This window comes from Podarcis melisellensis, assembly GCF_964234715.1.
Source record: "Podarcis melisellensis genome assembly, chromosome: 8".
Classification (NCBI taxonomy): Eukaryota; Metazoa; Chordata; class Lepidosauria; order Squamata; family Lacertidae; genus Podarcis; species Podarcis melisellensis.
The window spans coordinates 35,292,050-35,305,958 of record NC_138540.1 but is presented as its reverse complement, the minus strand read 5'-3'; the positions used below and the strand labels follow the sequence as shown (position 1 = coordinate 35,305,958).

The 13,909-nt window shown below is 45.9% G+C and overlaps 1 protein-coding gene across 3 annotated transcripts in view; it reads right to left on the bottom strand.

Annotated features, from left to right (window-relative positions):
- Positions 1–13,909, bottom strand: part of NKD1 (NKD inhibitor of WNT signaling pathway 1) — a 120,786-nt gene that overhangs the window by 45,345 nt on the left and 61,532 nt on the right. For 2 of the 3 annotated variants that reach the window (XM_081924080.1, XM_081924079.1), the window contains exon 4: positions 5,737–5,794. In XM_081924080.1, the coding sequence (XP_081780206.1) occupies positions 5,737–5,794 (58 nt within the window). Of the gene's footprint in view, positions 1–5,736; positions 5,795–6,725; positions 6,797–13,909 lie in introns of those variants that run through there. The other variant, XM_081924081.1, reaches the window with a different exon arrangement.

The window sequence follows — 13,909 nt, the reverse complement described above, 5'->3', positions numbered from 1 at the left end:
AACAGCGCAGGCTAGAATTTTGATTCACTTTGCACAATATAAGCTATAAACAAGACCGTGCTAAACGCCACAGGGTGCACAGGGAGGAGGATCAAGTAATAATTATTACTGGGCCATTAAAAGGAGAAAGGGGATTTTTGTTCCTCAAGCAGAATGAATTAAACCACTGACATTCGCCTTGTTTCCAAAGAGGCTGGGTTCAAAACACTTCACTGTCTTGAGCCCTTGCTGTAGTCACTGTTCACCCGCTGTGGTTGACCTTGAGCAGAGTTAGTCTCTCCCTCTCTCTCTGCTCGACACATTCAGCAACAGGCAGCCTTCTTTACCAATTCAGACAGTTTGTCCAATTGCCCAACAACTGCCTACTCTGACTGGCAGTGGCTCTCCAGAGTCCCAAGTGGAGACGGGTCTTCTCCACCCACTCACTTCCTGATCCTTTCAAGTAAGGACACCAGAGATTGACACAGGGACTTCTCAAATGCTAAGAGTGTGTGTGTGTGTGTAAGTGTAATACCTATATGCAGCTATATCATTCTATTTCAGAATAAAAACCCACATAAAAATATTAAAATTGGAAACCATCAACTATCAATTATGGGATGGCCCTGCAGAGGCAATTCCCCTTCCCAAGGAACTCTGAGATTTGTTGCCCTTTGAGGGGAATAGGGAACCCCTTTCAACTCTCAGCACCTTTGACAAACTACAGTTCCTTGGATTATTTGGAGGAAGGCATGACTGTTTAAAGTGGCATGATAATGCTCCTAATGCATGATGCAGAAGTGGCCTGAGTCACTGTCAGATGGCGGTGAAACACTTTCAGCCTGACATTTTTTCAAGGAGGAGGGGAAAAAATCCAGCAGGCCAAATCATTTTGAAGCAGCAGCTTGGGAGATTTAAATTACCAGTCCTTGTCAAGGGAATGGTTCGAACTCTCTTATACACACAAGGGTATACCTTCCTTGCCACTCGCACCCCGTAGAGCGCATGACAACACAAGACTTTCCTCTCATCTGCTGGTGAACAACCAACCTGCTTCTTACAATTTCCTGGATCGTTATACAACCGCAGGAAGCCGTCTGCTAAGCCCTACCAGTCTCGTGTTTCTTTGGCGATTTTCATCCTGCCAGCCAAGCTAAACAGTTTCAACTTGGCACCCAGCTGTAGCTCCAACAGCAGCAGCAGCCCACTCCTGGCCAACCCGTTGTTTCATGGTACCTTTCCCATTTGCCAGCTTAACAGTTTCCAGCTCAGATGGCGCTTGGGTCCTTTTGGCACATATAAAACATCACTTGGGTTTAGGGGAACCTCAGGCCCACATGCCCAACAAAGCAGCCTCTGCTTTTTCATCTGGCTCCCTGCAGTCCCCACCACCCAATCAATGGCCCCTGGAAATCTGGCTTGAACTCATCTGGCCTCAAGCCCAATCTCTGTGGGCTGCATCAGCCAAGTTTGGGGTTCCACAGGAGGCTGGCAGGTCCAGGATGAAGGGGGATTCCAGCCAGAGGCCAAGGAAACGTGTGAGAAAGAAAGGGAGGGAGGACATTCCACAGAACAACTTGCTTCCGTGAAGTTGCTCTGTGCGACTTCCAAAAACAGATGCCAGCAGAGGAAAGGTGGCACACACAGCAACGTGAGGATATGCACCAGAGGGCACATACGTACAATGCATTATGCATATGTACAGATCTGGGTAGGCCTACGAGAGGCTGCAGGTGAGGGGATGTGACCTTGTTGGAAGCAAGAAAAGGTTTTCAGGGCTCCTGCCAGTAGGCTGGTGGTGAAAGCCCAGAAGAGGCGAGGTACAGGGATCTGACCAGCTGCTCAATGAGATGATTTGCTGAAAAGCTGACTTGGATAGCATGGTTTTTATAAGCCCTGGAGAGCTGCTGCTAGTCTGTGTAGATCAGCCTTTCTCAACCTTGGGTCTCCATATGTTGTTGGACTACAACTCCCATCATCCCAGGCCACTGCTCATGCCAGCTAGGGATGATGGGAGTTGTAGCCCAACAACATCTGGGGACCCAAGGTTGGGAACAGCTGGTGCAGACAGTACTGATCTAGATGGACCAATGGTTCAGTATAAGGCAGCTCCCTCTATCCCTACCTATTAATCGAGAGCCCTCCTTTCCTAGGCTTTTCCATTTCTCTCTCACTTTGTCCCTCTCTCCTGCCTTCCTACTGGTCCCCTTCACAATTGTCCTCTGTCTCCCATTTCATCCCGTCCCTCTCTGGCTACTTCCTCCTGGCTTTCTACTCCTGCATCTGGCCATCTCAGGCCATCTTCCTATTTCCCAGGAGATCCCACAGCCACCCATGGATGATGTCACTTCCAGGTGCCAGGAAGGGGTTCCATCTTGGTGCAAGTCTGGGGATGTTCTCAGGCTACATGCTGCAGAGACTGGATCACTGTGCACAGGAGGATTTCAGCATGTATAAGCTGCCACACCAGCTGAAATGTCCTTTGCATTTACAGCTTCCCATTCTGAGCAGCTGCCAAAAGAGATTTATTTACTTTTGAAGAAGAGCAAGATGGTCAACTGTATCCACCAGTGGCCAGTATTAATCTCTAGTTTTTATTTATTTTTATTTTTTGCTTAACTTCAGCATGCCCTGTGTGAAAAATTCATTTGTCCCAGATTTAGAGGGACTTGGGAAGCCAATAAATCAAAGGCAGGCACAGGCTGAAATGGGCAACATTGGTCAACAGTTTCTGCCTGCCTGCCTGCCGCTTGGTAAACAGAAGCGCTCCAGTTGTGTCCTAGCCTCTTGTCAAGCATCAACACAGAGTCAACAACCCGCTCTTGTGGCTTAAGGCTTTTGATGTTTACTTTGTTCTTTCCACAGTTCAAAAGAAAAGCACTAATGCACCAGTCCTCTTACCAAATACTATCTTAATCCAAGAATCCAGAGCCTTTTGCTGTTGACCAGTTAAGTCTGTTAAGAAGAAAAGGATTTGATCAAGCTTTACATAACAACCCAGAAGTCAAATCCAGCTTCTTTTTTGGACCGGATCAGACGGCTCTTTTCATCTTTGCTGCTCAGATGGCTTGTTAATAACAAAGGGGTGAAGGGAGGGGTGGTAATGACACTGACAATGTGGAAACAAAAGCAAGAGATTCAATTATTTCCCTGTTTATTGCTTTGCCTTTTGGTCCCAACTTCGGTACAATCAATGCTATGAAGGTTCCCAAAGCTGGGAAGCTGCAAATTCAATCAACCGCTATTTGTTTTAGTATGAGTGTTGGGGCTTTGGCACAGATCAGTGACATCAGACCAACAAAAGGCTACACAGTACTATTCTACTGACATGTGCCACAGTGCTACCAGGAAAGCATCACAGACCATTGGTTCGCAAGAGAAGGAAAGTGAAGAGAAGGAAAGTAATGGACCTGGGGGGCTGTGACTAAAGCTCATCCTTGATACGGGACTAGGCACCAGCTGCAGGAAGCTGAAATCTGAGTCCCAGAAGGAATAGAACAGGCGTTGTTGGATAGAGCACTGGGACAGATGCACAGGTAGGTCAATCCTCTTTTAAAGCCATCCAAGTTGCTGGCCATCACTACAACTTGTGGCAGCAAACTCCACAATTTTAGTATGTGCTGTGTGAAGCACTTCCATTTGTCTGTCCTGAATCTTCCAACATTCAGCTTCATTGAAAGCCCATAAGTTCCAGCGTTATGAGAGAGTAGGGGGAATTTTTCCTCTTTTCCAGTTCTTCCACACCCCTGCACACACCCCTCCATCACCTCTTCTCCAAACTAAAATGACCCAAATGTTGTAACCTCCCATCAGCCATAACAACACAAGAAGAGCCCGCTGGATCAGGCCAATGACCCATCTAGTCCAGCATCTTGTTCTCCCAGCAGCCAACCAGTTGCCTATGGAAGCCTGCAAGCACAACCTGAGCACAAGAGCACCCTCTCCTTCTGTGGCTTCCATCAACTGGTATTCAGAAGCATTTCTGCTTCCAAGAGTGCAGGAAGAGCTAGCCTTATCTTCTGTGAATTTGTCTAATTCTCTTCTAATGCCATCCTCCAAGTTGGTAACCCTTACCTCTTGTGGGAGTGATGCTGGTAGATTATTCCTTGCTGGAATAACTGTGGGTGGGCTTGTGGAACATCAAAGCACTACTTCATAGAGGAACCAATTCAAACAGAAAGAACAAGGAAGCCACAAGAAAGGAACCATCTACTTGCCTTGCAACTGCAAGGGAATCCAGCGAGGGAAAACACTTCTCTGCATGAAAAGGCCACAGCGTTCAACAGTGTCCGTCAGACTTCTTGTACATAAGCAATACCAAGAAAAGGTGTTCCATTGCCTAACAGAGAAGATTGCTGCCAATCTAGTTTGAGGATATCAGGTGCTGAGTATTACGTTAGACTTAAGGGGGTTTTTCACTGCGCCTTCTATAATGCCACTGCTCAAGGCCATACAGTGATTTAGATATTCAAGGCTGGCGTTTCATACCATAAAGGTGCATGGAAATTTGCACCGCAGTGTTGTTCCACATACCCCTTTTAACAGGCTTCTTTCTGCTTGTAATCACCCCCTCTTATAGCAAACTCAGGTGCTGAGTGCTGACAGCTTTTTAGCCCAATTGGGCAGTTGATAAACAGGAGGGAGGTATCAGTACATTCGGGAGAAGCTTTAGGATTGCAGGAAGTGCAAAAAAACCCAACAAAACCACAACACATTTTAAAAACCAAAGAAAAGAAAAGAAAAGAAAAGAAAAGAAAAAGAAACCCTGCCAAAAAGTGTGTCAAACCATCTGCATGCTCAACCACCACAAAAGGTACGCTGGGATGTTTCTCTTTAGGGTGTAGTTTTTTGTTTTTGTTTGCTTGTTTTACAAAATAGGGGGAGAAATAGCAAAATTCCTTGATAGGATAAAATGACTGCTGGAACCTTGACCTGGAACAATCCTTCTGAGGAAGATACTCAGCAACATTTTTGTTGTTGTTACAATTTGTTCTTACTGTTGACTATAGACACATCTGCACCATAAATTTAAAGCACTATGATACCATTTTAACAAAGGACCCTGGAAACTGTAGTCTACTAAGAGTGCTGAGAGTTAGTAGGACACTCTTATTCCCTTCACAGAGCTCCAGTTTCCAGAGTTCCCTGACAAAAGGGACTGGCTGTTAAATTAAGATTACCAGATTTTTTTTTAATGAATCCAGGGACACTTTTCAACTTGGATGGATACAAAATGGATTTTGTACGGGGACTGGTTTGTAAATCTGGGGACTGTCCCCAGGAAACGGGGACGTCTGGTAACCTTATGTTAAATCACTCTCAGGGCTGTTGCTCTGAGAGGCAGATTGGGGCCTCCTAACAACTCTTAATGCCCTTAATAGACTACAGCTCCCAGAATTCTTTGGGAGAAGCCACGACCATTAAAGTTTTATAATAGTGCGTTAGACTTATGGTTGCGGATGTGACCTACATCTTTGATCAGACATATACCAGTGGTTCTTACAAAAAGCAAAAACCAGTGGTTCTTACAAGAAGCAAAAACTCCAGGCCTCAGGACTCTTGAAGGGACTCTCTGCAATTAAGACCACACAAACCTTTCACTGGCTGACCAAGGAAACTTCAGGAGGATGTTTTGTTTACCCACCTGCCTATACAGATACACGCCTATACACACATCTCTTGAATATGCACAGAACAAGTCTCCTTTGCTTTTTCTTAAAACGTAATCATAGTAATTGATATATTTTAAAAAGGTACCTTCCAGGTGAAAGTGTTCATTTTCAATTGCCTCCCTGTAAACTTCACCAGCTGCATCCTGTAAAAAAAGTAAATAAAACAACAAAGGGGAGCTATTAGCAGGTGTACGAATATGCAAGATGGTTATTCTTTTAAGTTGCACAACAATTTTTCTAGATTACATTGATCTGGAAATATGTGCCAAAATTGCATCCGAGCAGATGGAGCACACATCCAGCTCGGTACAATTCTGGACACTGCTCTGCAGTTCACCAACTGGTCCTGAGTCCAGTCAAAACTGCACCATACATTAAAGCATATGGCTTCCCGCCAGACAATCCTGGGAACTGTAGTTTGTTAAGGGTGATGGGAATTGTAGTTCTGTTAGAAGTAAACTACAATTCCTAGGATCCTTTTGGGGGGAGGTGGGTAGCAGGATGCCTAACTTGCATAGATGTCATCCTAAAGGTCTATAACAAACATGGCATCTTTTGTGCAACTGTTATTATTAATAACAATAATAATTTCATTTATGAATCACTTTCAATAAGGCACCCCAAAGCAATTTACAATAAAAACATATATAAAACAGCTCCATGTATAATAACAGTTTTTAAAAATGCATTTATAAAACCAAACACACGGTTTAAAATGACAACGCCACACACAAAAGGTTGTGGAATTCCCTCCCCACAGTGAAGCATTCTAGCACATGAGTAGGCAAAATAAGTCCGGATCCAGCCCAATCACCTTCTAAATTCAGCCCACGGACGGTCCAGGAATCAGCGTGTTTTTACATGACTTGAATGTGTGTTTTTATTTAAAATGCATCTCAGGGTTATTTGTGGGGCATAGGAATTCGTTCATCCCCCCCCCAAAAAAATATAGTCCAGCCCCCTACAAGGTCTGAGGGATAGTGGACCAGCCCCCTGCTGAAAAAGTTTGCTGAACCCTGATCTAGCACCTTCATTATACAGCTTTCATTGAATGCTAAAGACAGAGCACTTTACCCTGGCCTTTGATACTTGAGACGTGGGCCCCATCCAAGCCATCCATTTAAAGCAGTATCATACCACTCTAGTCAGCCATGGCTTCCTCCAAAGAATCTTGGGAAGTGTAGTTTGTTAAGGGGGCTGGGAGTTGTTATGAGAGTCTCAATTCCTCTCAAGGAGCTACAGATCCCAGAATTCCCTGTGAAGAGGAATTTTTTTAACCACTCTGGAAATTGTAGCTCTGCAAGGGGAATAAGGGTCCCTCAACAACTCATGGCATCATTAACAAACAACAGCTCCCAGGATTCTTTGGGAGAAGCTGTGACTGTTTTAAGTTGGCATCATAGTGCTTTAAATGTATAGTATGAATGTGGCTACAGGATAGATATGGATTGTGGCTAATGCTATATACACACAAGGGTGCCGAGAGTTGTAAGCAGACCTCTACCCTACTCACAAAGCTGAAATTCCCAGAGTTCCCTGGGAAGATTTATTGTTAAACCACTTCCCATGATTTGGGGAAAGCAATTAACTGTTTAAAGTGGTAAGATACAGCTTTAAATGCATAGTGCAGATGTGGTCTCATTACTTCACACTCTGAATTTCTACGAACACACCCAGCATGAAGAACCATGCTAATTGAAACCACTGTTTATAGTATACTATTATAAGACTCCATTCGAAATAGTAATATTAATGCAAACAGCCCATCTGCATTTCTCCATACAACTAATATGCCAATTTAAGCAATATGTTTTTAACCATCACATGGTTTTTATGTACTTTTTAAAAAAACAAAACCACAGAGCTCTTGCTTATCACTTTTTGCATTGCTTTAAGTTCATGTAGGTAGCAAGCTCATAATTTTTGACAATTCAGACTTTTTGTATTTATTTATTTCCCCCCTTTCCCCCCCCCTCCTCAGATTTTTTATAACCACAACTTCCAAGCAGTGGTTTGACTGACTTTGCAAGAGCAGCAATGCATGTATATTAGTGGCCCACTAACTGAATACCCTCCCCCCCTAAAAAGACCGTGGCAGCCTTTGTAAATTTCAGTGACACAGCTAGACAGCTAGAAGTCATCAGCTGTCAATTAAATTTGCTCCTTCATGCCAGTCTGATTATGGCATGCATTATCTCTGATAGACAGACATTTATTTAATAGGGCTGTGCGGGCAGCCAGACAATATATGCTACTATTATGCTAAGAACCATAAGGAGGAAATGTTTATTTATTAATGGAGTGAGAAGCTGCATGGGCCCATATGCTGCCATTGATAAATTAACCCGGCACCCTCTTTATGAAGATGCACCAAGGCCCGGATCCAGAGGGAAACAAGTTGCACTAAGGTTCCATCAAAACTAATGGGGCTTAGGCTGCAGTGCTATTCGCCTGGGAATGATAAGCCCCTGTGAACTCACTGATTTACTTCTGAATAGACATGTATTAGGTTACACTGCCAAACTTAAATTTCCCTGAATCAGGGCCCCTAGGCAACATTAGGAAGCTGCCACCCACAACACACTATTCAGCAACATTCTGAAATAAACAGCAAAGTAATTTCTGCACAATCCACCTGTCTTCAGCCTTTTAAAAAGACTGTATTATGATTATTACCCTTGATTTATTAATTGCCATCTAAACCACCATCTCAATGTGATTTTTCACATAAGATAATCAAAAACAGGAATCCGGGCCCTCTCTCCACTGAGCTGGGGGGGTGGAAGAGACCGAGAGGATTGGGGAAGGCTTCCGGGTCGCCCCACCTGTTAAAAGCAAGCTAGCAGAAGAGGGGGAACAGTACGAGGGCAAGAGAGAGATGTTCTGCCTACACTGGACGCAGCCAGAAGCAAACAGTGCTGGCATTGATCAAAGAGCCCTAGTGGAATGGAGCCAGAGCTGAAATGCCAGTGGCAAGAGGCCTGGGCCAAGGAATGGAAGGCAGGCCAGCCGAGACTGGAGGGGAGTCCAAAACAACTGGGTACTACAGGTACCTGCCTGGAAGGCGGGGGGGGGGGGGAGGGTAGGAATCACACCTGGAGAGTCATGCAGAGAAGGTCAATATTTGGCTATTGCCCTAGTAGCATTTGCAGATTTGCCAGACCAGGAGTGGGATGGGGAAACAGATGAAGTGGAGACTGGGTGGGCAGAGCAACAGTAGAACTTGGGAGGATAACGCAACTGCTTATCCAGGCTTCTCTTGGCAGCATTAAGTGACTGGCCACAATGTGCAGCACACGTTAGTTCTAATCTTGGTCAGACCCGGCAGGTGCGATCTATTCTCACATCATACTGTTGGTAGGCTGCAAGGATATATCCTGTTCCCTTCGCCCCTGTAAGGGGACAAGCCTTTGCAAATGCTGTTTAGCCCTGGTTCCCCCCTCCCTTGCAACGAAACACAGGTGTGCAACCTCCATGGGGCAGGATAACATTGCTCCATAAATCTGTCAGCAGAGGGTGCTGGTTGAACAGATGGCTTTGCATTCCACAGGCAGCAATATCCGCCCTCCCTTTCTCCCACTCCTGGAGTTCCTGTCCCCAATCTGCAAGCCCAGGTATGTCAACACCCTCCTTTCCAGAGAAGCTCAGGATTTCAATAGGACAGGAAGCTGCACGGGGGGGGGGGGAGTAGAGAAGGAGGGAATATAACCCCCCTCCACACACAAAAATCTTGACATCATCAGCTTGTTCGACCCATCCAGACCAAGGGTGATCCCAGCATGAAATAGGAACATCAATAACTTGAAAAGACATAGAGTATTTTCCCCCTCTCCTACCCCTCCCCTCCTACATTCAGAAATATGCAAGGCAGCTGCCCTGAGCCGATGGGAGAGAAAGCTGAGACGAAAAGGATGGAGAAGACAAAAGCTATACTGGCACGAAAGGAGCTAAACAGCCACGCTTGAATTCCAGATTTCACTACTATGGTGTTTTGTTTTGTTTTTTTACAGACAAGACACTATTGAGGAAGGGCCGCAGCTCAGGGCCAGAGTATCAGCTTTGCATGCAGAAAGTCCCAGGTTTAATCCCTGGCATCCCCAGGGTAGGGCTGGGAAAGACATCTGGTCTGAAGCTTTGGAGAGCCACTGGCCCACATGTCCCGCTGACATGTTCTCTGAATATCAGCTGGGAGGGGCAGTAGATGGGGGCAGGATTATTCTGCTCACCACCTCCCACACTTGTGGCCTACCTCTTCCTTCTCCTTCACTGCCCACCCCCCCCGCCCCCTTCAGTGTGCTGGGGCTTCCCTGGACTGCCTTAGGTGGTGGTAGGGTAGCAGCAGGGGGTGAAGGAGGAGATGGGGGGGCAGTGGAGGCGCACCCTTTTCTGTTTTGCCCTAACTGCCTCCAAACACCTGCCACAAACGTCTGAAGCCCTCTTTTATAACATCTAAATGTGAAAGTTGCAGCAATGGATCTGGGTCAATGTCTGATCAGGGTACTATGAGTTTCACAGAAGGCAAGTGGGATAGAAACTACGTAAATAATTACATAGCAAGCTACCTTGTACCTAGCTAGTCCGCTTAGCTCAGTATTATTTACACCAACTTCCAGCATCTCTCCAGCATTTCTGACAGGGTTTTCTCTCAACTCTAACTGGAGAACCCAAGGGCATTCTGGGACATTTTTCATGCAAAGCAGATGCTCTACCCATTAGCTACAGCCCTTGGGTGGAATGAATCATTCCACCAGGAGATACTGAAAGGAGATCACAGGTTTTTTGACAAGTTGTGAACCCCCATTTTCTAGTTACAACAAGCGTGCATTACTGGGACAAATGTTACAGCAGAGCTGAGCCAGAGGCAACGATCTGAGACGAGACAGGCATGGTGTCAGAGAATTAGTGCCAGGAATCAAGACCAAAGGGCAAAGCAAGATGCAGGATCCGAGAGCAAGCTTACAAGTCTGGACCAAAGGATACGGAAGGGATGAGGAATCTAGTACCTTCCAGATGTTGCCAGACTATAACTCCCAGCATCCTCAACAAAGTGGCCATGCCAACGTTCTCTGGAAAGCCACTGGTTCTTCAATGCCCAGGAAAACTTAAGTGAACCAGGAAGCTCTTTCATAATTCTTCCTGCCCTGAAAGATCCAATGGCCAGCCTGGACGGGTGGGGTCAGAAAACAGTTTGAAGGGCAATGCATCAACCTGAAATCCAGTGACTTACACTGAAGGGCATCTGCATACAGATCCAAAGGCTATCATGTGGGTCCCTTGTTGGGCAAAGTGCCAACATATGGCATTCCCAGGGAGGTGCTCCAGTGCCAAGGGTTGCAACTGATATTTCCCTACTCCCTATCTTTACACAAATAATTAAATCTGGATCACCTAAAGCTGGCCACCTTTCTGGGAAATGATGATGTGTCCCAGAGACACTACATAAGAACATAAGAAGAGCCTGCTGGATCAGGCCAATGGCACATCCGGTCCAGCATCCTGTTCTCACAATGGCCAACCAGACACTTCAATTTAAAGCCTGCAAGCAGGACCTGAGCAAAAGAGCACTCTCTCCTCCTGCAGTTTCTAGCAAATGGTATTAAGAAGCATTACTGTCTCTGACCGTGGAGGCCGAACATACAGCAAGCATTGTGGCTCTAGTAGCCATTGATAGCCCTCTCCTCCATGATTTTGCCCAGTCCTCTTCTAAAGCCATCCAAGCTGGCAGCCATCATTGCCTCCTGTGAAAGTGAATTCCAGGGTTTAACTATGCCCTGAATGAGGAAGTACAGTACTTTCTTTTATCTGTCCTGAATCTTCCAGCATTCAGCTTCACCAGAGTAACTGTGTGGAAATTAAAATGGCAGCTGTCCAATGCCAGTCAGAGGAGAAAAGCCAATGGAAATGTCTGCCAAGATAGACCATGGCTACCAGGAGGAGGAGGAGGAGACCAACAGTGAAATTCCAGCATGATGGCCCACTGGAGGGACACAGAGGGCTCCAGCAGACTTGGAGGCAGCCCTGGTCAAGATGTTCAGTTGGGTTAAAACTTCCATGTATGAATGCCTAAACAACATAGTGTGTTCTATAGAAGCTCTCTTGTTCGAAACGACCCATTTCAGCTGGCCCCCTTCAAAATTAAGGAACTCTTATTTCTGCTAGAGCATTCCTGGAACAACTGCATTGTGCCAGGCTTCCTCTTAAAAGATTCTCCAAAGTTTTTTCAAGCCAGCAATTCAGCGCGCGCGCATACATACATACAGAGAGAGAGAGAGAGAGAGAGAGCGTTTTTCAATACAAGGACTGGTCTGCTATCTGCATTTTCTTAAAAGGAACCACATTAAAACACAAAAAAGTTTAGCCGATCCCAACTCCCCACCCTCAGACTTTGAAACCAAGACTTCCTACTAGAGAATTTAATATCTTTGCTCCTGCTCTCCACCCCGGTTCCCCCTCCACCACCAGCCCTGTTTTCTGCATCTCTGCTCTCTTAAAAGCTAACAGATGTTAATGCCATGAAGTTTCAAAGAAGAAGGGGAGGGGGGAAACCATGCCCACATAACTCATTACAACTAATATATTCCAAGAATTTATGTAGTTCAGGGAACATGTGAGGTACTGGGGTGGAGAGTGGGGAGAAAGGCCAAATGTTTGCACAGAATATAACCCCTATAAGTAAGTAAGTAAAGTAAGTAAAGCATATGCTTTACCCTTACCATCAGGATGGGGAACTAGTGGCCCTCCATATATTGTTGGAGTCTGGCTACTTTCACACCATTCATCAGGGCCAGCACTGAGCAGTACCACAAAAGGCTCCCCCTCTCCGTCAGGGAAGAATGGGTGAGTAAAGTCTTATATTGGGAACAAGGGAGGGAGGAGACCAGCAATGCCTCCTATTCACCAAGAGGCTGCTGCAGAGGTGGCATTGAGTGGGGGCTGCCGAGGAGGCGGCAAATCCAGTCTCCAAGGAGCACACCACAGTTGCTGCTGCCACCATGGAAGCAGAAGAGGGTGAGGCTGGATTCACTGGAGGCTGGATCTGCTGCCCCTGTGGACCTTCCCACCTCACCTTGCCCACCCTGGGCCCGCCCTGCCATCCATGTAAAGCTCTGCACCACACACACACACACACACACACACACACACAAAATGCTACCACTCATATTCCAAGTTATTTAACCTGTAATTAAAACGATTGCACTCGGGTTCCATACTTGCGATCCGCTGGCAAAGACTGGCATGAGAGTTGACAAAATCCTCACTGACTAACAGTGGTTAAAGACTGTTGAGAAGAAAGTAATCTGTGTTAAGATAGGTTAAGTACGTGCCTCGCACAACGTAGTTCTCAAAATCTCTCTCTTCACCCCCTCAGTAATTTAATTACGCCATTTAAAGGTTCACTTTTGTTCTGTTACTTAACTGGGAGTAAGCCACACTGAACACAATGGGACTCACTTCTGAGTAAATGCACAAAGGATTGCATATCAAAAGGTGCATTCTGGCACAGAGAGCCGCTTTATATTGAGTCAGACCATTGGCCTATCTACCTCAGCACTGTGTACACTGGCTGGCAGTCACTCTCCAGCATTTCAGGCAAAAAAAATTCTTCCAGCACTACCTGGAGATGTCAGGGATTGAACCTGCAGCCTCCTGAATGCAAGGCTGATGCTCTGTCACTATGTCATGACACTTCCTACTGTTGGAGTCAATGGCCTGCAATACTCACTCCAACTCTGTGAATTGTTCTCTCTCCTTGTAGAGAGTTTTGAGGCACTTGGAAGAAAGGTTCTTGCCACTTCTGAGCATCTCCCAGCCCTGGTCCAATCCACTTTTTAAAGACCTCTGCATGTTGCCAAAGAAGACAGGAAATGTCAGGGTTACTGCAGCCCCAAACAAAGGCCAACAACAGCTAAAACTTGTGGGGCTGCTGTCCCTAGGGAAAAAAAAAGAACTAAAGTAAGACTTGCAGAGAATTCTGGTGCTTTTAAAAGATGGACAGCAGCAGTCTGCTTTTCTGTTTGGTCCAAAACCAGTCCCAGAAATCACCAAGAGCTGCTGACAGGGCTTTAGGGGGTAGGGAGAAGAAAAATAAAGATTACATCAGTTTCCCAGTGGGGGGTATCAAACTGCATGGCCGGGCAGAACTTTCATCCTTTTCTTCCTGTTCAGACGCTGGCCAATCTGCCCTTGAAATCGGTGGGAGGCTTGCCTGTGCGAGGTCTGCAAGATCAAGACATCTCTGATCACAGAGTTTGAAACAG